The 20,776-nt window shown below is 43.2% G+C and overlaps 1 protein-coding gene across 1 annotated transcript in view; it reads left to right on the top strand.

The window, feature by feature from the left end:
- Window positions 1–470: 470 nt before the first annotated feature.
- Window positions 471–20,776, top strand: part of Tmem65 (transmembrane protein 65) — a 39,639-nt gene continuing 19,333 nt past the window's right edge. The window contains exon 1 of the mRNA XM_052747862.1: window positions 471–1,054. Within this exon, the coding sequence (XP_052603822.1) occupies window positions 769–1,054 (286 nt within the window). The 5' untranslated portion in view covers window positions 471–768. The remainder of the gene's footprint in view (window positions 1,055–20,776) is intronic.

Raw genomic sequence — 20,776 nt, 5'->3', positions numbered from 1 at the left:
CAGCGCAGCAGCTGTAGCACCCCGCCGGCCGCGGGTCCTAAACTGTTTTGCTGGTCCCTGCAGTGCATTTAACACAGACTGATACCATCTGACCGCGTACGAGCCCCTTCCTTCCCTCTCTACGCAAGGGAGTGGGCGGAGACTTGCGCGCTCCCCCCCCACCCCGGGCGACTTTGCGCCTGCGTAGCTCCGCCCAAGCCCCGCCTCCTCCCCGTCGCCCCGCCTCCTCTCTGTCGCCCCGTCCTGTTATCCCGGGCTCCGCCGCTAGGGGTGGCGGCTGCGGCTACGGCCTGAGTGAAGGCGCGGTTGCTTTGAGGGCGCCGCAGCCCTACCGAGTGGGGACAGCGCGAGGCCAGAGGGTGGGAAAGCGGCCGGCGGCGGAGGGCGGCGCCGGAGGAGGGCGGCGCGCGGTGACTCATCCCTCTGGAAGATCAGACACGCTCGCCGAGCCCGCCCGCCCGCCCGCGCCGCCGCTCCTCCTCAACCGGGAGGCGCCCGCCCGCACCGCCCGCCCGCTCCGAGCTCCCAGCCCGGCCGCGGCACAGAAAGTTTTCCCGGGCTCCGGGCCTGCGGGAAGCGGAGCGGGCACGGCAGGGAGGCGGTCGCCGTGCGGGCCCGCCGAGTGCATGGTGCCGGGCGCCCGGGCCGTGCGTCTGGAGGACCCGGGGCGGGGCCGGGCTGAGCCCAGCTCCTGAGCCTCTCTCTGTCCAGCGGCGTCCGAAGCCGGACGAAGCCTTGGGACTGCCGCGGGGGTCGCGCTCCAACGCCATGTCCCGGCTGCTGCCGCTGCTGGGGAGCCGGACGGTGCGCAGCCTGAGGCCGGGCCCTGCCGCCGCGCCCCGCCCGCCGTCCTGGTGCGGCTGCGGCCGGGGGCCGCTGGCGCTCGGGGTCCCCGGCGGTCCCCGGCTCCTGGGCACCCACCCCAAGAAGGAGCCCATGGAGGCGCTGAACACGGCGCAGGGCGCGCGCGACTTCATCTACAGTCTGCACTCCACCGAGAGGAGCTGCTTGCTCAAAGAGCTGCACCGCTTCGAGTCCATTGCCATCGCCCAAGGTAAGCGGGTGGGGCCGCCTGGGAAGACCTCGTTCTCGGACCCCCTGTCGCCTCCCCACCCGCTGGCCCCGCGCCTGGGACGGCCGAAAGGGGAAACTTTCCACCTCCCGAGTGTCCCCCAGGGCAGGTAGGACACGCGCGGATCGTGCCAGGCAGCTGGGGCCAACAAGCCTGGCTGTGGGGCCTCCCTAGCCATGGAATTCAGGAGCTTCAGCCTGAAATGCCAGCTGACTCTTGGGATTGTGATTTGGTTGGTCCCGTGCCTCTTCTCTTCAGCCCTCCATTCCCTAAGCCGCTGGTGTCTTCCTGAGAACGTGCCACCCATGCGGGTGGCATGCCCTGCCTGCTCTAAGAAAGTGCTACGAACTAGGCAGGCGAGAGGAAACTTTCTTGAAGGTGTGTGGATGTCCCCCCGAAAAGGGGTGTAGCTTCCCGAGACAGGGATGCTCTAGGTTGTGTATTGTTACTCACATCTGCTTGAGGAACGGCCCAAGGCAACCTCTTCTCGGGGAAATAGAAAGAATGTATCGAGCCAGCCACTGAGTGTACTGGAAGCCCGGAGATTCAAATTGAACTCCAATGTTTTGTTTCCTTGGAGTTGGGAAGAACGAAGTGAGTTTTTGGGTGGTGGAGGTTAGGGACTCTGGGGCTTGAAAATGAAAAACACACTTCTACTTAAAAATAACTGGGAAAGGATGAAAGAAAAGCTAATTTTAAACACATGTTAAGATAGGATATTTTTAAGACAAGTGCGGAATGTGGTAGGTCAGAATTGAGTGCAGGTGAAAAGGCTAAAAGTTCAGAAAAAGACTTGAAAGGATGCAAAGACCGAAATGGATTCAGTCTTCAAATGTATCTTTTTTGCTACGGAAATTCTGTTGAATACACAAAAAACGCCCAGCTACTATTTTATATTACATTCGAATGCGTTGGAAAGTTTTTAGATAGTCGAAGTTGGTACTGTATAATATATAAACACTCCATAGGTTCTGACGTATGGAGCACATTAATTTGGAATGTGTCTGTCAAGCATCTTGAGAGTTTGTCATTGGCCTATGCTCGAGAGCAAAGTGAATTCTACCTCATATTAGCATGGCTTCCCTTTATTACTGAAGAAACTTCTTATTAGTTGTACCCTTTAACTACTTTAATTTTTTTTTCTAGTTTAGGGAGTTGTGAACTGATATACAGTAGTGGATAATTTCAAGCATTATTCACCCACAGTGCTTTTTACAGGAAAAAGGCAACATCCCAATCAATTCAGTTAGTAAAGCACAATGTTATGGGAAATCATAATTGAATACTAGCATATTTTTAGTCTATGTGTGTTTTCTATGTGTAGCTTAAAAATGTGCTCTCTGAAAAACAGTGTAGGTAGTCATGTCTTAGAAGGTCACATTTTGTCACTCAGGCAAGACTAGGTAAACATTCATTTTCCCTTCTCAAAAGCAAGATCTTGGACATTCTACATTGTCAGCATGTTGCGAGCTTGGAGGGCCCTGTGAATAGAATTGTATAGCAGTTATTGAAAAGCATGTTCCACAATACTTGACTTGCTAACTTTTACCTCATGCGTTACTATTTTTGCACAGGCCAGCAGTGTGTCAGGTGGGAGTGCCACATTTCCCAATGACGGCAGTACGTTTAAATCTAAGGTGGAAAAAATAAATAAGTCTAAGATGGTTTTAGATATCCTTGGAAGGACCTAAAAACTCAAGTCCGTGGAGGTCATGAACATCAATGGAGCTTAATGATCTAAGTCATTTGAGGAAACCGTTGGTAATTTACATATGTTTGTTCAGCAGAAAAGGTGGTTTAGTGCCTCCTGTTTATAAGCTAAAGGACTTTAAAGTTTGGTCAGTTAAATTGTTGATGCTACTGACTGAATCATTGCCTTTTGAGTTAAGTGACACTTAGAGGTGCTGCTGCATTAACTTTTAGCATGCCTCAGTGCTCACTTACAGTTTTTATCACCACTACATGTAGTTAGTGGATAACTAGACTTACTTAGTAACTTACCTTGCTCATCAGTCACACGAGGGATCTTATGCACTGGGAATGTGTACAGCTTATGCATACTATTGCTGAAATTATTGTAGTTTTTTTTTAATGAAAACCTTTCATGTTTTTCTTTACTTTTTTCAGTATTGATTGTTAAATTTTAATTATATTTTAATCACTTATTTTTGTATGTGAGTGTGACACTGCATGCTTTTGGAGGCCAGAGGACAATGTGTGGGAGCCATCCAGTCTTTCCTCCGAACATACTGGTCCAGGAGCTGAAACTGGGGCCCTTAGGCCTGGCGGCAAGTGCCCGTCTTCATAATGTTTTAAAATACCATCTAATGTACTAAATACATGAGTACTAACCACACTTTCTAATGAAGTACAGTCACTGTGAAAGGGCTGTTTCTTACCATAGAATGCCTGCGTGCCCTTGGAAAGGTGCTTAGATCATCTGAGGAAGCATTCTGGCTTTGATGGAACATAACAGAAAGGAAAAAAAAAATCGTCTTTGCTTTGGGACGGATCGTGAGAGCTGCTGAAGTTCGGCGCTTGGCCCTTATCTTTCTCCAGCGTCTATTGGTAGGCCTGTGGTGACATTTGTGACAAGATAACACACTGCAGAATCAGTTTACAACCAGTGAGGCTGACTTTGTGGAGTAGCTTATCTTAGTGAGTTGGGTTGTTTCGATTTTAAAATTATAAACTGATTTCCTTCCCAGTTTGAAGAAAAAGTTGATGTTGCATTCTGAGCTGGCCACTTGCTTTCTCTTCCAGAGGTAGGCTGCGTTCATGGACAGCAGGTTGGCTCTTCGTCATAAGTGGGCCTGACAAGCTGATGTCATTACAGTTGCCTTTTAGCATTAGCCAAGATTTTTAAGGCAATATCTTCTTCCTCATTTTTGCAACTAACACTTCTGTTTATAATTATTTTAAAAACCTTTAAAAGTGCATTTTGCTTTTGAACCAAGGTAGTGGTCATTGAATTAGTCGTTATCTGATACTATAAAACAAATTTTATCAAAACACAGAAATGTAGAACGAGCCCCTCACAGTTTCTAATGTTCTGAAATCTTGAGCCACTTACATGGGTATTTCTTATTCGTAGTCTTTCACCATATGGAAACCAAGCTTTTGGCTTTTTGAGATCTTGGCTGGGCCTGGAGGATTCATTCCGAGCAGGACTCACTCACACGGCTGTTGGCTGGCAGTGTTGGATCTTTGCTGTATGGACCTTTCTCCAGGGCTGATAGCTTTTGAGACGGAATTCCTGGAGAGACGAGGGAGGGAAGATGGGTGCTCAGTGAAGGAAGGAGGTCTGGAAGCCAGGCTTTTATAGTGCAGTCTTAGAAGTACCATCTCTTGTTTGCTGTGGTACCTTGTAGGAGGTTCCTATACAGGATGTGAATATTGCATCAGAGATTGGGAGCCACTGGGGTCATGTTGGAGGCTGATTGCCATACTTACTGAGGTTTAATGAACAGTGACTGTAGAGTTATGTAAGACAGGAGCTGGCTTTGGGAGAGCTATCATAAGAGATGAGATTTGAAAAAAAGCTTCTTAGGGAATATTGTTGTTAAATGTATTTAGATTTTTAAAAAAGAGTTTTTTGTATGGCAAATAAGTTATACCAAGGTGGCAGTTACCTGGCAGAGGCGTTACCACGGTCAAGTGAGTAGTTTTCCTAGGGTGAGGCTCATCCATGGCACTCAGGGTGTGCTTACCCTGCGATTTCCCCACATTGTGGGGGGGGAGGGGGATGGGGACGGGGACGGGACCGAGTGTGTTTGTGCTTTACTCTAAAAAGAAAAAGAAAGCCATTTCAAGGTGAATAGTGCATTTTTTCTGTCATCAGCAGACTCATTAGCTGACAGTTTTTGTTTCTCCGGGTACACTGTAATTATGTACTTTTAAAGTTTGTCTCACTACTTATGTAATCCATAGTACTCATCTAATTCTAAACTGTATCTCTTCACTCCTCCCCCTTTGTGATTGTTATTTATGGTAGGCCAAGCCTCTCTGTTCGGAGTGTTGGCAAGTAGCCTAAAGGCCTTTGACAAAATGAAAGTCTGGCAGCTCTTGGGCTGGACATGTAGAGTCCTTACACATGACCAAGTTTTTCCATGGAGATTGCTCTCCTAGGGGTCTTGTACCTTTAAAAACTCTCTCCCTGTTCTCCATAGCCTGTCCCTCAGGATTCTATGAGAAAGAAGCAGGTGTGTCCACGTTCTAGCCTCTGGCATCGATTGGGCTAGCCCTAGCTTTGGCTCAAAGAGAAAAGCATTTCCTCTGTCAATTAAGACACATGACTAAAGACATTTCAGTACCTTAGTTGAGATAATAAAAGAGGAATATGGGAGGGGTGGCCCCACCTGGGCTCAGCTAGAGGGCAGGATCGGTTAGCTGGAGGGTCCCAGAAGAATTTACACACAGGGGCCTGGGCACTCCTGGAACTACGCACCCAGGCAGATACAGGATTCCTCAGTAACGTGACAGTGGCGTTTCAGAAGGGCTTTAGGTAATAGGTTGGAACGCCTAGGGAAAATGTTCCAAGAGGGATCAGAGAAGCTATAAAACTTTGTATCCATTTCCTATTGCTGCTGTAACAAGTTAGCACCTTTTCCATGCTTAAGGTGCTTAAAACAGCAAGCTGTTACTCTTGGAGAGTTTTGGCAACTCAGGGTCCAAAGTGAGTCTTGAAGGGTGCTTGTCAGCAAGGCCCCGTCCTCGTGGAGTCTCTGGGGAGAATCTGTTCCTTTCTTCTTCCAACTTTTAGCATTCCTTGGCTCTTGGCCCCGTCACTTGAATCTCTGTTTTGATTGTTGTATTGTCTTCTTTCTTTCCCCTTCCCTTTGTAAGGACTCTTGGGACTACATTTAGTTTTCCATTAGCCATTATTATGCCCTGGATAACCCTCATTGCACATGTCACTTTACAAAGCTTGTGACAACATTTAAGGACCCAACCAGACAATGCAGAATAATCTCTCCTAAAATCTTAAATTACGTCTGTAAAGTCCCTTTACTATACAGGTAGCATATTCAAAGGTCGGAGGATAAGGCTGTGGACATCTTTGAGGTCCCTTATCCAGCTTCCTACAGACTTGTTATGACCTAGTCTGAAAAGCCCATGCTGCCCCTTTTGCTGCATGCTATTCATCAAGAAAGCACATCACTAGGGCCGTTCCAGATTCAAGGAAAGAGAGCTTAGATAGCATTTTATGTGAGTGATCCTGCCTAATCACTGGAGTTCCTTTATATCTGTATATTAAACGAATTTTCTGTTGAAGGGTTTGCAGATCATTATGTTAGCTTTTATAAGGGTATAAGACCCCCTTTTGAACATTTGTTCCTGTACCAGGTGCCAGTACAATGATTCTTTTTGGATACTGAGATATACAGCGTTCCTCTCTCTTTGTCAGGATTTCTCACTTTCTGCGTGGTGGCATTTTGGGCTGGGTAATTCTTTGCTGTGGGGGACTGTCTCTCTCATAGGCTACTTAGCAGCATTCCTGTCCTATGCCTACCATTTGCTGGTGGCCCCCTTCCACACTCTCCTAGTTGTGTTGGCCAAAAATGTCTCTAACTGAAGTCGCTCAGTGTTTCTTGGATGGTAGAGAATGTGGAGAAAGCCTTGTAGAAAGAGACTTATCAAAACCTCTTGGCTGAGAGACATCGTCATATGAAACGTTGAAGTTGTTTCTTCAGCTCTTCGGGCTTGTCTCTCCTCACATCTTCTTTGTGCTTGCCATTAGCCACAGGCCTTTGGCCTTCCTTCTCTGTGTTATTTTACATGTGTTTGTGTCCTGAGGAGGACAGAGGGTGCTTCTTGATCTAACTAGTCAACTTCTCATCTGTCCAATCAATGAACTTTATTGATAACTGTTTTCCTTGATTGTGTTGTTTTTTCCTTTAACTAAATTCTAAACACTAGAAAGTTAGAGAATACGGCTTTCAAATTAATTAAATGTCACCCTACTTTAATTTACCATTTGGCGTTTTTACTTCTTTTTTTTTAAATAGCAGTTATGGCAAGCAAGTTTTTAATGAATAAATTTGTGGGTAGCAAAGTTAGAACACTATAAAGTCGGTGATATATAGGATCATGAATAGGGTTTCATGGAACTGAAAGGAACTGCATGATATTGAATGTTGGGTATGACCTGATAGTAAGTCATTATTAGGAGAGATTTCATTTTTCTAAAAACAGTGATGTTTGCATAATCACATTCTTGTCTGCTTTCCTGTGGCGTGCCTGCTTATAAAATCACTGGAACAAACAGAGACCAAATCCCTGAGTGCAAGTTTCTTAGCATATTACTCAAGTCAGTTGAATTAATCAGTTGTAGCTTTACAGGATTCTAACCTTGTCTTTGGCTTGTTGCTTTATGTCTTCCTTAAGTTAAGGCACATAATCTTGTAACAAGTAGTTACATGTTAAAGTCACCTCAAACAGTCTGATTAATGTGAGGCTCTTGTAAAAAGCGTTTGCAGGGAAACTATGAAACATTGATTCTTCTGGCTTTTGATGTACTCCAGTTTGAACATATTCCCTTCTCTGCCTTAGATAAAATGTGAGAATGTGTACAGTGTACCTTCTGCTAAATGTAGAATCCTTCTATACTGTATTTTGGTGCAGTGGTTTTCTCTGAAGCTACTTCTTTCTCTTTGTAGACACACTAGTCATTACACTAAATGCCTGCCGAGCACAGCTGTTTTAGGTGGCATAGACTGTCTTCACTCTCTAGTGAGAGTGAAGTGTGCTGGGCTTAGCCTGCTTCCCACCTCCCCCCAGGGCACTCACACATTCTACTGTTCTCATTCACTCCTGGTGGCTCTTTTCTGCTCTGTGAGGAGGTGTGCTGCTTGGCATTTCTGCTACTGTTCCTGATGTGTGCCATTGTGCTTTTTGTTACTATTCCACGGTGGTTATAACTTACTTTTCTTTTATTAATAAAACAAAACCTTGTGTCCCTCCATCCCCCCAGAAGGTTTAATCTTGATTGACACTTCAGGGACCAATACTCATTTGTCTTTCTAGTCAACCAGTGACATCTGTCACGTGGTTATAGACCCAGCCTCAACTTTCTCAGTGAAGATCTTTCTTGAGTGTTTTTATTAATAATATCTGGGTTATGGCTGGATTATCATTGTTCTAAACATCCAAAAAGCAGTTGTCTGGGGCATTGCTTTTTATGAATCTTTAAGCTGCTAGAAATTTAAGTTAGAATGATGTTCTTGGCTTAGTTCAGATTTCCTGTTTTCCTCTGAATTGCAGGATAGACTATTTAGCATGTTAAAAAAACCTGTTATTTAAAAGTCGGTCTGGAATTTTGTTACGTAACTTCTGAATTTTTGTTGTGTATTATTGCTGTAGGCATTGCTGTTGTAAGCACATCTTCATACTACTGCTGTGTGTAGGTTATTGGATGGATACTGGACACACTGAACTGAATTTTCATATGCTTACCTTGTTTACTACTCTTGGAAGATGTTATCTTTATTTTTAGATTAAGAAACAGAGGCTAAGAGTACTTTGCCCAAGATTTTTTAAGCTGCATGTCGTATTTGAGTTATAACTCTGCTTTGCCTGGCTTTAAACCTCAATTCTTACCCTTCCTTTTTGAATAATTGTACTGGGATGAATATCCAAATAACCAAAAACCAAAACCAAAACCAGAATTTGCCAGTGTTATCTTTTTTGTGTTTGCTTATGTTTTTGAGATAGGGTTGTCCCAAGCTCACTATCCTCCTGCCTCCTGAGTGCTGACATTGTAGGCCTGCATTTCCATGCTCAGCTGGTAACATACCCTAGTCTGTCTTCTGTATATTTGCACAAATACATATTCAATATATATAAGCCAACATGGCATCATTACTTTGTCAGTAAGGGACCTCAGTGTGCAGCGAAGTTAATAAGATTATGTAAAAGTTTGGAAAAGTCAGGAAACGAGTGTTTGAGTTCACCCATAGCTTTCTGTATATGGTATACTTGTGAGATCATTATGGAGAACTATTGAGTGTTCGTTGGGTGTGTGGACACTAGAGTTCAGACAGAGTGAGTGGGAAGAAAGGAGAAGCTGAGACACACCAGTGATTGCTGGATGAGGAGAGGAAGAAAAACCAGAGTTAGATGGGCATGACTGTCTGGAGAGATGGAAAAATAGTGTAATGTGTTTTGGAGGCTAAGGAATGAAGAGAGCATTTCAGATGAGCGGGTGATCTGGCAGTTCAGATGGTGAGGGGGGCACTTGGGTGGGGGGTTTAAGAACAAAAGGGAGCAATATCTTTCTCAGAAGTAGTTTGTGATGGTCACATGGGGAGCAGCCACATATAGTTGGCTAAAAAGTGGCTAAGAAAGGGTTTAACACTGTAAAGGGAGCTTGGGGTACAGAGGGAGCTGTGGGGCTAGATTTTACCTGACCTTTTCTGTACTTATAGGTTAGAGTCTGAACTTACCTAACATGAGTTAATTTGTTCATGTGCTCATTTCCACAGGTGGTTCCTGAGTAGGATTCTAGTTCATCACAGTCATAATTCCCAAGCTGTGTGAATTCAGATATCTTGTTTTCTCTGTCTCTACCCATCCTGACCCTCAATTTATTTGCAAATTGGAAAATAATATTCTTCTTGTGCTGTCCTTTGAATCATGGCTTCGCAGCAGGATATTTTAACATCTTTCCTGTAACCAGCAACAAAAGTGACCACTGTGTAGACACCTGTCTAGAGGGTTATCTTCCATTTGTAATCTCAGAAGTCTACTCTGTGCTTTCTACAGGTTTGAAGGAAACTGAAAAGTAATTAAAAATTTCATTACGAAAAACTTAAATTTCCCATGTAAACAAATCACACCCTTTTGGCAGCATTCTGTGGAAAGTGTGTGGTCGTTTCGCAGGTGGGACCTGTTCTTGGTGAGAAGTTTATAGGCAGATTGGAATTTGCCAGCATTTACATTTGCACCAGATGCAGAAAAGGTGAGCAAAGTCTAGTTTGTATTTAGATAAATCATCAGCTATGAGCAATTTAAACCCAGAAACTGTAAAAGTCAGTTTTGGGGGGCACCGGGTGGTCTTACAGGTGGGATATTGAATTCAGATAGCTCTGTGTCTGTGTTCCTAGGAGGAGGGGGAAAGTGGGAATAGTAGACGTGAATTTGATCCAGGGTCTTTCAGGCCGTGTTTGCTGGCCTTGCGTGGCAGTCAGAACCAAGGTACAGCGGCTGTGCGTTATGGGTCAGCACTGCCAGAGACACTTTGGGTTCATTGTGTGTAATTTTGGGTAGAAACCTTCAAGAAGGTGCAGGCAGAATCTACAGTCTAAGCGTGTGCGAGCATCTCTGTACCCCAATCAGCCTTCAGGCTGCCTTTCCTTGCTCTTCATCTGTTCCAGCTGGACTCTACTAATGGTGTATGGTTGCATCTGTCCCAGGTAAACAACTGCTAATGTCTCCTCTGCCCTTGTAGGCTCTTGACAAGGTTCCAGTTGCTTGCCCTGTGACCACAGTTCTCTTAGGGGTCTGAAATAAGCTTTAAATGTGAATTGACTTTGGTTTTATTTTATTATAAAGGTGGATGATGTTCTTTGTAGCTCTCTGTATTTCAGTGGAAAGCAGATGTAGTTTAACAATGATATAAATGAAGAGTCTGTCTCAGTAGATTTAAAGGCTTTATACTTCCTCATGAGTTCCCAGGGATTTCCATGCTGTACAGGTTCAGGGACTGTATTTGAAATAACAAAAGTTAGAGCTTTTTCTTTATTTGTTCTAAGATAGTAGAAAACTACCATGAAGATAGTAAATGTAGGTACATTTGAGTTGAGAAGTGTAAGCAAATGTTACCATGATATAAGATGTGGTGCATTTTGCAAAATGGTAGAATTATATTTACACATGTGAATGATCTTATATTTAAAAATGTATTATCCTAGAACTTTTATCTCTGCTTTGAAGGGGCTTGCTTCTTAAAGACATTAGAAAATGTGACCTGTTAACTTGGTTTTTGTAGCTACATAGCAATCACCTTTGAGAAATGAATATCGTATAACAAATGCCACATAATGATGCTGTGCCCAATGTCAGATTTGTATTGCTATAGTGAACACATGAGACAGCTAATTTTATTAAAAGGTAAAACTTACTTAGCTTGGAGTTTTAGAGGCAGAGTACACAGCCTAGCTATTCAAGCTCTGCAGCTGCCTCTTGGCTTCATTCCTGCATGGTGCAGACATTAGCATGGGAGTCCTGGGAACGCCATTAGTGGGAGGGCAGAGGTATAAGAGGTGTGTGGGGCGTTTACCCACCACCCCCACAGTTCCCCAGAGTTTTCTTGAGTGCGAGCAGCAGGAAATATTAGATAGAAGGATTTATTGCGGAGAATATCGTGGAGATAAACAGAAAATAAAGGATAGCCTCGAGAGGGCCTGGAACCTATTCCAACGGCCCGACTGTCTCTGCCCCAGGGTTTTTATAGAGATGCCAAGGGGTGGAGCAAAAGACCTCCTCCCCCAGCACAGTCAAGTGCAGACCATCCCAGACACCTGCACTCAGGCCCGTGGTCCTAATCATCCTCTATGCAGACCTGCTGGGTAAAGCCACGAGGAACCCGAGAACGGGCTCCCACAGAGGTGGAACTCCAAACAGGACGTCAGGGGCAGTGGAGGGAGGACGTGCATGAGAGACAGACAGATCTTGGATCTCATAGGTTCCCATAATCCCTTTCTAGGGCATATCCCCAAGGATGACCTAAGGAACTCGGCCTTGTAGAGGCTCTGTCACCCCCAGCAGCACTACCCTGGGGACCAGTCAGTGCACCCTTGGAGGTAAATCAGACTACATTCAAGTCATTGCAGTGATGAACCTCATGTACCATGGTGCTCCAGAAATACAGAATTGCCTGGTGAGAGCATCACTGTTTAAACACACTCTGTGATGTTTGCACAACTGAAATTTCCTGACAACGCTTTTCTCAGATGTGTCTCTATTAGGTGATGCATGGTTGGATTACTTTTTATTCTATTTCCTGTTGCTGTCTAGAACCTACTCGCCAGTGAAGTATTTCCTCAGGGAATATGCCTCCAGACACAGAGCATTTTCATTTGTTTTTTGAAATGCTATTCTCCTCCTGTGTTTTCTGCACTTATTTTTGATTATTTAGAATTTTTGGGAACAATCTCATGTTTACAGACTTCCAAGTATTGTTCAATAAACATCTTTTCCTTCCCCGAATCATTAGAAAATGAATTTGTGGGATGAAGCCCTGTTATCTCAGTCATTTGTTCCAGTTCCCTGGGAAGCAGTCTGTGAGACAAAGATTAGCAGGCAGAAAGTATATTGGGTACTGTTGCTGCAGTCCTTACTTTAGGAGAGAAAGGGAGACCCAGGCCTGGCTTCGGCAGGGCAAGAGATAGAGTTTTGGTATAGTCTGAAGAGAAGACTCAGCTGCTCCCATGGGGAGTTCTGGAGTTGGGATGACCCTTCTTCACTCTTCGGAAGTAGCTGAGAGTTTTTGGCTTCTACTTGTGTGAAGAGGGACTGTTGGCTGCAGACTGCTCTGGGCAGAGTATAGAGCCTCAGGTAAATCAGATGTATTATTCTCCAACTGCAGCCTTTCTGTCCCACCCCTCCACCCCACAAGCCAGTGGCTGCTGAGAGGCATCTCCACGTAGGACTTCAGGCAGCTGAGGATTGTATCGTACAGATAGCCCAGTGTTTACTACGACCAGAGTACTTTGGTATGCCTTTCCTACAAACAAGAACACTTTGCTGGAGGAGAGGAGGTATTGGAAAAGGGTTAACCAAGACTAAGGATGTGTGAAGAAGTCTTAGGAAATCCTACTAGTTTGTAAACTAATTAAAAATGCAATTAAAAGAAAACTGGGGGGGGGGGGGATTTGGACAGGTGCCACTACCTGAGTGAACAGTGCTGCTCCCAGGAGACAGTTGATTAGCGACGATCTCAGTGCTGTGTACAGGTCATCTCCCTATGAGTTATTGGCCAGGAGGCTCCAGAGTCATCCATACAATAGTGGCTGTCACTGCTGTCCCTGTTATGTTACCCAGGACAACTAGATTGCAAGACCCTGTTGCTGAAGATGCCTCATTGGTTGTAGGGCCTGATGAAATCAATCTTGACCTGGCCAGGAAACTCTCTCTCCCTGCTGGCTAGCTTTCCCAGTGCTAGAAGGTGATGTACAGGCTTCTGGGGATGTGGAGGGGGGCAGGGAGACATCAGTGATCTTACCCAGTACTGGATCCTGCAGGCTGTAATACTGACCTGCCAGTCAAGATGTGCCTACTGGTACAGTAAAGGCAAGACAGTTTATGGGGTTACCAACCACTCTCCGTGGGATTGAAGTCATGCCTGGTACTGAAAACTCCGGTCTGGAGAAGCCATAGGCCCAAGGGGAGAACCTATTGATATTGCTTTTCTAAGTGGTCATGTTGTCACACTTCTTTCTAAATATTTATATGTGCTGCTCCCAGGCTTGGTCAGAGAAGCTTCTTATTCTGTCAGCTAGTGGTTAATGCAGGTCTACGTGACTGCTCAACGTGCTGAGAGTAAGTCACTGAGTCGTCAGCAGTAGATGGGACATCTGTAGCCAGGCTCAGGGAACATTGCAGAAGAGTGGGTACCAAGAATATAATAGCCACAGGATGGGGCGCGGTGACTCCCAGTATTCTCAGTGTGTCTGTTTTCTAGTCACTGATTGTGTCTGTCACCAGGGTACCACCACCAGCACTGCTGACGCTGTCTCGTGCAGACGCTCTTTCTCTCTAGTTTGGGCACCGACACCCACTCTGCCACGTAGAAGGAAGCCCTTCTCAACCAGAGTGGATGGCAATACCTTGTTCCAGATTGCCCCCGGCCCTTCTGTGCACTTACCCTCTACCCTGCCTTGGCTGTGAGACCCTGTTGTGTATCCCTCTGCCTTTCTCACCATTTGCATAGATGCCTGCCTGGCTCAGTCTCATCTCATGACTGTTGGACTACATCCTCTCCCACTTGCTTAAAATTCGCAGTGCTTTAAGGCTAAGCCCAGAGCCCTTCTCTGCTGGAAGGTCACATGATGCATTCCTGCTCTCTACTTACCTGTGCCTATTTTTATTTTACATTCTGCCAACTCTATGTGTATAACTCTGATATCAGGGACAATTTTCTGTGAGTTTTTTAAAAGATGACTCTTCAGGTTTGTTTTGTTTTTCAGTCGTAAGTGGGAAGACAGACTGAAAAAACTTTCTAGTCAATCTATGGTAAAATTCCCTTAGTTTTAAATTCGAGGTTTAACAGATGAACTTGACTTCATCATAGATTAGTAAACCCTAGGATTTTAGCCGAATGCTAGTAAAATTGAATACATTTAACTTCTAAGGAAAATACTTTCTTAATTTGCATATGTAGCATTTATGCATAATTTACTAAATAATCCATTTTCATTTGCATAGGCAATTTCTGTTTCATATGGTTCCCAGGATTTAAATGATGATGCTTTCGTTAAGTAATATCAGTCACCAACAACATGGCTGCAATTTTTATCCTTGAATAATTGTGTAAAGTACAAACTTTTCTACAAATTGTGTTGTGCGCCTCAGTTCACAAATCACTCTGTAAACACTGGTGTGTGATGATCCTGACCAGTCTCATCACACTGTGTTCATATTTGGGTAGTGTATATCCAGTCTTCACTTCATTGTCAGACAGAAAAGTATGCAGTTGTGTTTCCTCCTTGTCTCCTAGTGACAAGCTCATGGAACATTTCACAGAGTGGGTAATCAACACTCTGAACTGAAGAGCAAGCATGGTCGCACATGACTGTAGCTGTAACTGCTTGGGAGAATGAGGCAAGAGGGTTATTTGAACTCAGGAGTTTAAGCCACCTGGGGCAATGCACTACAACCCTGTCACAACAAACAGCAATCAAACACATGAACGAATGAACAAGGAATTGATGGGGAAAAGCAAAGTGGTGCATCCAAGAAATGAAGAGTGTGAACTGAGTGTGAGAGCACACACTTCTAATCCCAGGCCAACTATTATAGTGAGGCCTGTCTTAGAGAGGAGAGGGAAGGGAGGGGGGAGGAAGAGGAGGAGGAGGGGGGAGGAGGAGGGGGGAGGAGGAGGAAGCATTGTGATGGCTGGTTTGCCAGAGGCCTGAGACCAGGGTAATGACATTTTGATAGCTTCAGTCACTCCTGGTTCTAGTGTCACGTGATAGCAGTTGTCCTCTGGCTTCCACACAGGTGCACCTGCCCCCTCTCTCCCCTTTCCTTTTTCTATTTTAAGACAGGGTTTCACTAAGCTCAGGCAGCCCTGGGACTTACTTTGTGGTCCAGGCTGGCCTTAACTCTTGATCCATCTGCCTCTGCCTCCTTAGTGCCGTGGTTATAGACATGTGCCACTGCTCCTGGGTCATGGGGGTAGGGGATAAATCTTTAAGGTCACAGAACAATTTAAAAATTTCCTACTTGTTATTGTTATTATTGTTGTTGTTATTATTATTATTATTTAGTGCTGGAGAACTAAGACACCCCAGGGCTTCACCCACTAGACAAGCGCTGTACTTTGGAGCTACACCTAGCCCCCCATTGGCTATTATGACAGTACCATTTAATACTGCATTGCCAGTTTTACAGTTCTGTGCATAGGAAAGACTGCCTGTAGAGCTTTAAAATTCTTCCATATTTTATTTTTCCACACATTGTAATGACTCCATTGCTTGACTGTATTCTGATTTTAGAATGTTTTTAGCATGCAGATTTCCCAAACCCGAGATGGTCATTGTGAAGCGTGCGAAGGAGGTATCATCAGCAGAGACCCCTGATAGTTTTGGTACAGTACTATTTTCCAGTGTTGTTTGGCAGATGTTGCAAAGACCAAAGCATCTATTTGACAGGACTCCTTGCTTGTTCGAAATAGAATGCTTAAAGACTTGTCTTTGCATTAATATTTTAGATTGTCAGCAAAAATGTTCCCATTATCTAACCCTGGCCTGTGGATGTGATTGAGTAATAACTGCATGCTTAACTAACTAAAGGATTAAGTTTGTGACGGTGAGAAAATAACAGCCAGGGGGCAACTCATGTCTCAACACTCCATAAGGGGGCTGAGACAAGAGCTTTACTAGTTCAAAGCCACCCTGGGCTATGAGATGAGACCCTATCTTCTCAGTGTTCCCGCCATATATAGACATGTGCTCTTGAGTAGTCTAAAAGTTTATGTAAGTTCTGAGTTCATGTTAAAGCCAGAAGTGAAGGCTGTTTTGCTGTTGTTTTTGATTTGGTAGCTGCACAATTGCATATAATAGTAGTGGTGGAGTTGTGTGCATTTGTGTTTATGTTTGAAGTTTACACAGAGAAAAATAGTTTAAAATCGATATTCTCTATTCTAATTTCAATTCATAGTCTATTTAACATTTAATATTAACTAGTTAACATTTAGCAATGCCCAAGAATGCAGTATAGTGTCTGAAAAGGTATCTGAATGACTTTATGGGTTAAAGAGATTGTGTAAGGCTAAGGATTAAATACTACTCAGATAGTATTTGTCAAGGACAAAAACTGAGTTGTCAGAACTTCAGAGACATACAGAGGCATAGCCTGTGTGTGCACGTTTGAACTCATTATTGACGTACTAGTTCCTTGTCTGTAAAATCCTCTACTATTTTATACTTTGCTAATTCTAATGGCAGTGTTTAAAAAAATAAGCAAGTAAGCATAGATCCTAGTATCTTTTGAAGAATCGTTTTGGTTCTGAATTATTCTGGAGGTTGTTCCCAGTGTGGGCATGAAGGAAGGCTGTTGGTTCCAGAGCTGACTGATGGGGCTCTTCCCCAGCAGTTACTGCGCTGCCGAATGGGAACTGAACTCATGGCAGGGCTTATTGCTGCTCAGCTTTTGACGCCCAGTCTTTAGTTATGCCCCTAGTTATTACAGCTCTTTGTAAACATTTGGGTGGTTTCCCTCCGAAAGCTACCAGTACGCAGTAAAGAAGGAAAACACAGTTGAATCTTCAGGAATGCAGAGATTAAGTCTCTTGTTGTGCACTGTGAAAGTGTGTTCAGGGTTTGGCATCTCGTCATTGTCAGAGTAGGCGTTTGCGTGAGGCCCTGCGGAGTCTTGGTTCAGTGTGATTTCAGGACAGCAGATCTGTTCAGGGTTAGAGATGGAAATTGGCCCTAGACTGGAGGCCACATAGTTCTGAAACGAGCAGAACTCTGATGTGTGTGCCCTCCATTCCCCCCTTTATCTGGTGATCATGATGAGCCATATGGGTTTTTTATTTTCTTTTTCATGATGAGTGGTGTGAGCTACATCAGATTTCTTATTTTCCTTTAAATGACAGGTGTTTGAAAATTATGTCTGAGAGTAATTATGTCTTAGGAGAGAGGGAAAGCCGCTTGAAGAGGATTCTGGTATTTAATTACAGTTGTTTTCTGTTTGAAATACTAATGCATGGCCAATGTCTTGATATTTACATGCTTTTATTTTTTATTGCTCTTTATTTTTTCCGTTGGAGGTTTATTAAATCAAAGGGAATTTGAACCTAGACTCTAGGTTGTGGACCAGCTGTACATCATGATTAAGTCACCATCTCCATGGCTACATCTTCATATCCTCAAAGCAGAGAATTCAGTCCACATTTCCCGGAGGCCATGCTCCTTGCCTGTAGACCCAGTTCTTAGTTGTGGCTGACTCTGCGGTATTGTTAAAAAGTTTAGAATCCCTGCTGCTAGTGGCATTTCCCATTTTTATCATATCCTACACAGCTGGGCATTGACTTCCAGGGCGAGGCAGCATCCCCTGGAGAACAACAAGCTTTGCTTTCAAGAATCCTTGCATCACTCATTTCCTGTGAAAGAATCCTTATTTTAGGAATGATAGAAAGAGAAAAACTGAAAAAAAAAATCTCTTCTTTCCTCGATATTAAGCAGTTTTATTTTAAAATGAATGGGGGAGTTACGTAACCATACTCACAGACAGATGTACTATTTGTGATATTCTACGATAGGTACATTTTTCTAGCTCAGTTTAAGTTTTTCATCTGTAACATACATGGCTATATGATTTTTTAAAAAAGTAATCCCACAGTAAGTCAGAGTAGCAGGATCTGACTTTTCTTAAAGTTACACTGCTGCTTGACTGTATTAGCCTGTAAAAAAGAAACATTACATGTAATAATAATGTCCTGTAATGCATAGGCAGGGGAGTCTGTGTTAAGAAGCATCTGTAAGTGTTGCATCCACACAGCTACATGTGTAAAGGCAACTGTACACCAAAGGCATGTTGGGTTGTCTTCAAAGACAGACACTGTGACACGAAAGAGGAGGAAATAAAATGATTGTATCTTTCGGATGGTCGTTATTACTTAAGGCGGAGTTGTTCGAAAGGTTAGTAAATTAGTATCTAGTTGTGCACTGTAGCCTTCTTGGAAACACCAGGTCAGCTCCTGTTTTAGCTGGGCTGTTGCTGGCCGAGGAGCTCCTAGGTACCAGTAGCTGAGTGCAGTCCGGCCCTTGCCCATCGGGTTCTCCAGAAGGTTGAGGGGATGCATATAGTTCTGCTAAGCTCTGAGCAGGAATATCTTTGCTAGTTTAATGTATATCTCACAATAAGCACTTTTAAAAGCTAAATAAAATTACAGGACCACATTCCAAGGTTTAACCCAAAGCATGAATTTAAAATATGATTTTGAAAGCTTTATATAAAAGGACCTATTACTTAAACACTACTAAATCAGTTGAGTTCTTTGCTGTTTCTAAAGAGTGTTCATTCTTTTGTTTCTTGCAAGTGTGTTACCTAGCCATGTTTGTGTAGTGTTTTAAATCTCCTTTGTGGTGCATGGTTTTTTGTCATCTAATATAACTAGCTAAGTTATTTTGCCTGCAGCATGGTTTGCATTTTGTACTCTTCGACGCAATGCTGTGGATTTGGTCATACACATCTAATTTTTTGTTCCTATTAAAAGCTAAGCAGATACTCATAATGCCTGGAATCTTTAGTTCTCTGTTGTTTAAAACATCAGTTTTGTCTTTATTCTCCCCCATGAGTTCCTCATAGACTGGTTTGTGCTGGCTCTCCTCCCTGGGCCAGATGCTGGTGGATCTGCAGGAGGCCAGTGTTCAGAAAGCCCAGCACCGACTAGACAGTTCTCTGCCCTCTCAGAGGAAAGCTGTTTGCTACTTAAACTTACTAAAAATGATTTTTAAAATATTTCTCTTGATGTGTTTTCACACTCATGGCAATAGGCTGAAATCAACCATTATATTTAGCATTATCCTGTGGCGAGAACACAATAGTACATAGAGTTGGGACTAGGCCACTTGGTTTTTCAGAACTTCTGTCATTTCAAGCTTAGAGTTATATAAAGCATGGTTAAATGTAATGAGTGTTCAACATTAAAATAACAAGTCAGAGTTTCTGTTAAATAATATATTAAAGGTTGTTGTATGCCGTGGGACTACATTTCTGTAAAGAATTTTATAATTCAACGGTGGAAACTGAAACATGGAAATTACAGCTATTTCACTTACGTTTTTCTTGTACAGTCTTTTAGTTCAATTTTAAAATATGTCTTGTATATTTCTTTCCTAATTGTTATACCAACAAGCATAGCTTATTCTAAAAATTCTATAAATTTTTTATTAATATTGATAAAATTATCTTTAAAGGAAAATAGGATAAAGAAGAGATATAGAGGTTAAATCTTACAATAAACTCGGGTTTATCTTTATTTTTGGCTAGAGTCTTATCATTTAAAAGAAACTGGAGCTTGGAAATTTTTAAATTTCTTTCTTACTTGTATTTTATCTACATCTCAAAACATGAAAATATTTTCATCAAGTTTGACCTAAAATGCAAGCTGGGCTCAGTGTGCACTGGTAGCTGTGGCCCCTGAGTGACTGAGGCAGGGGGACCACTGGTTTGGGTCTAGCCTGGACAGGAAAGCGAGACCTCCATCCCAAGGAACAGAGTGGGAAAGCAGCATGGTGGGGCTCGCTGGCATACTTTTCCTGGAGACGTTTTATAGCTTTAGAGCAGACTTTAAATATGTGTCTTGCTTTTATTTTGGGTTCAATAACACCAAGAGGAAACATCACTTAATGTCTTTTCTGAAGAACATGAAAGATTTAGGTATAAATCCTAAGCATAAAAAAAAACCCCAACTAATTAAAGTATCCGGTAAACAGTTAATCTGCTGTATATTTGTCTAAGTTAGTAGACAGAAAATCTCAGATTAAAAAATTAGTAAATTTTGTTGTCAAAATCATTTTGGCAAAGGAAGACTGGATATAAACAAATACTGTTTTCTCTCCTCCAGATAACTGTACATTCTCTGTGTTTGTTTTTGTGTGGTTTGTTTTACTCATAACTTCACTGTGAATACATATTTATGTACTTTCATAGTCTTTGGAAGCACTAGTAGGGCACATGGTCTTTTGCCATTGGAATAAATTGTTTTGGGAATTTGCTATCAGAAAATTGGTTCCCCAAGTAGGGTAAGAGTTTGATGGTTTCACAAATAAAATTGATTTTTCTTCACTAGGGAAAAATGTGATCTCATGAAAGACACACCAAAAATAATTGAGAAACCTGGGCATTACTCATCCATGCTTCTTTTGTTGGTCTCGAACCCCTTTCTTGGTGATTACGACACTTCACAGATTCAGCAACTAAAAATGACTTCAAGTGCAGAAGCAGTATTAGAAATGTGAGGTATCTTGTGAA

Source organism: Peromyscus californicus, unplaced genomic scaffold, assembly GCF_007827085.1.
Source record: "Peromyscus californicus insignis strain IS unplaced genomic scaffold, ASM782708v3 Scaffold_20__1_contigs__length_68692818, whole genome shotgun sequence".
Lineage (NCBI taxonomy): Eukaryota > Metazoa > Chordata > Mammalia > Rodentia > Cricetidae > Peromyscus > Peromyscus californicus.
Note: the sequence above shows the minus strand (reverse complement) of the source record. Positions and strands in the feature narration are given on the sequence as shown.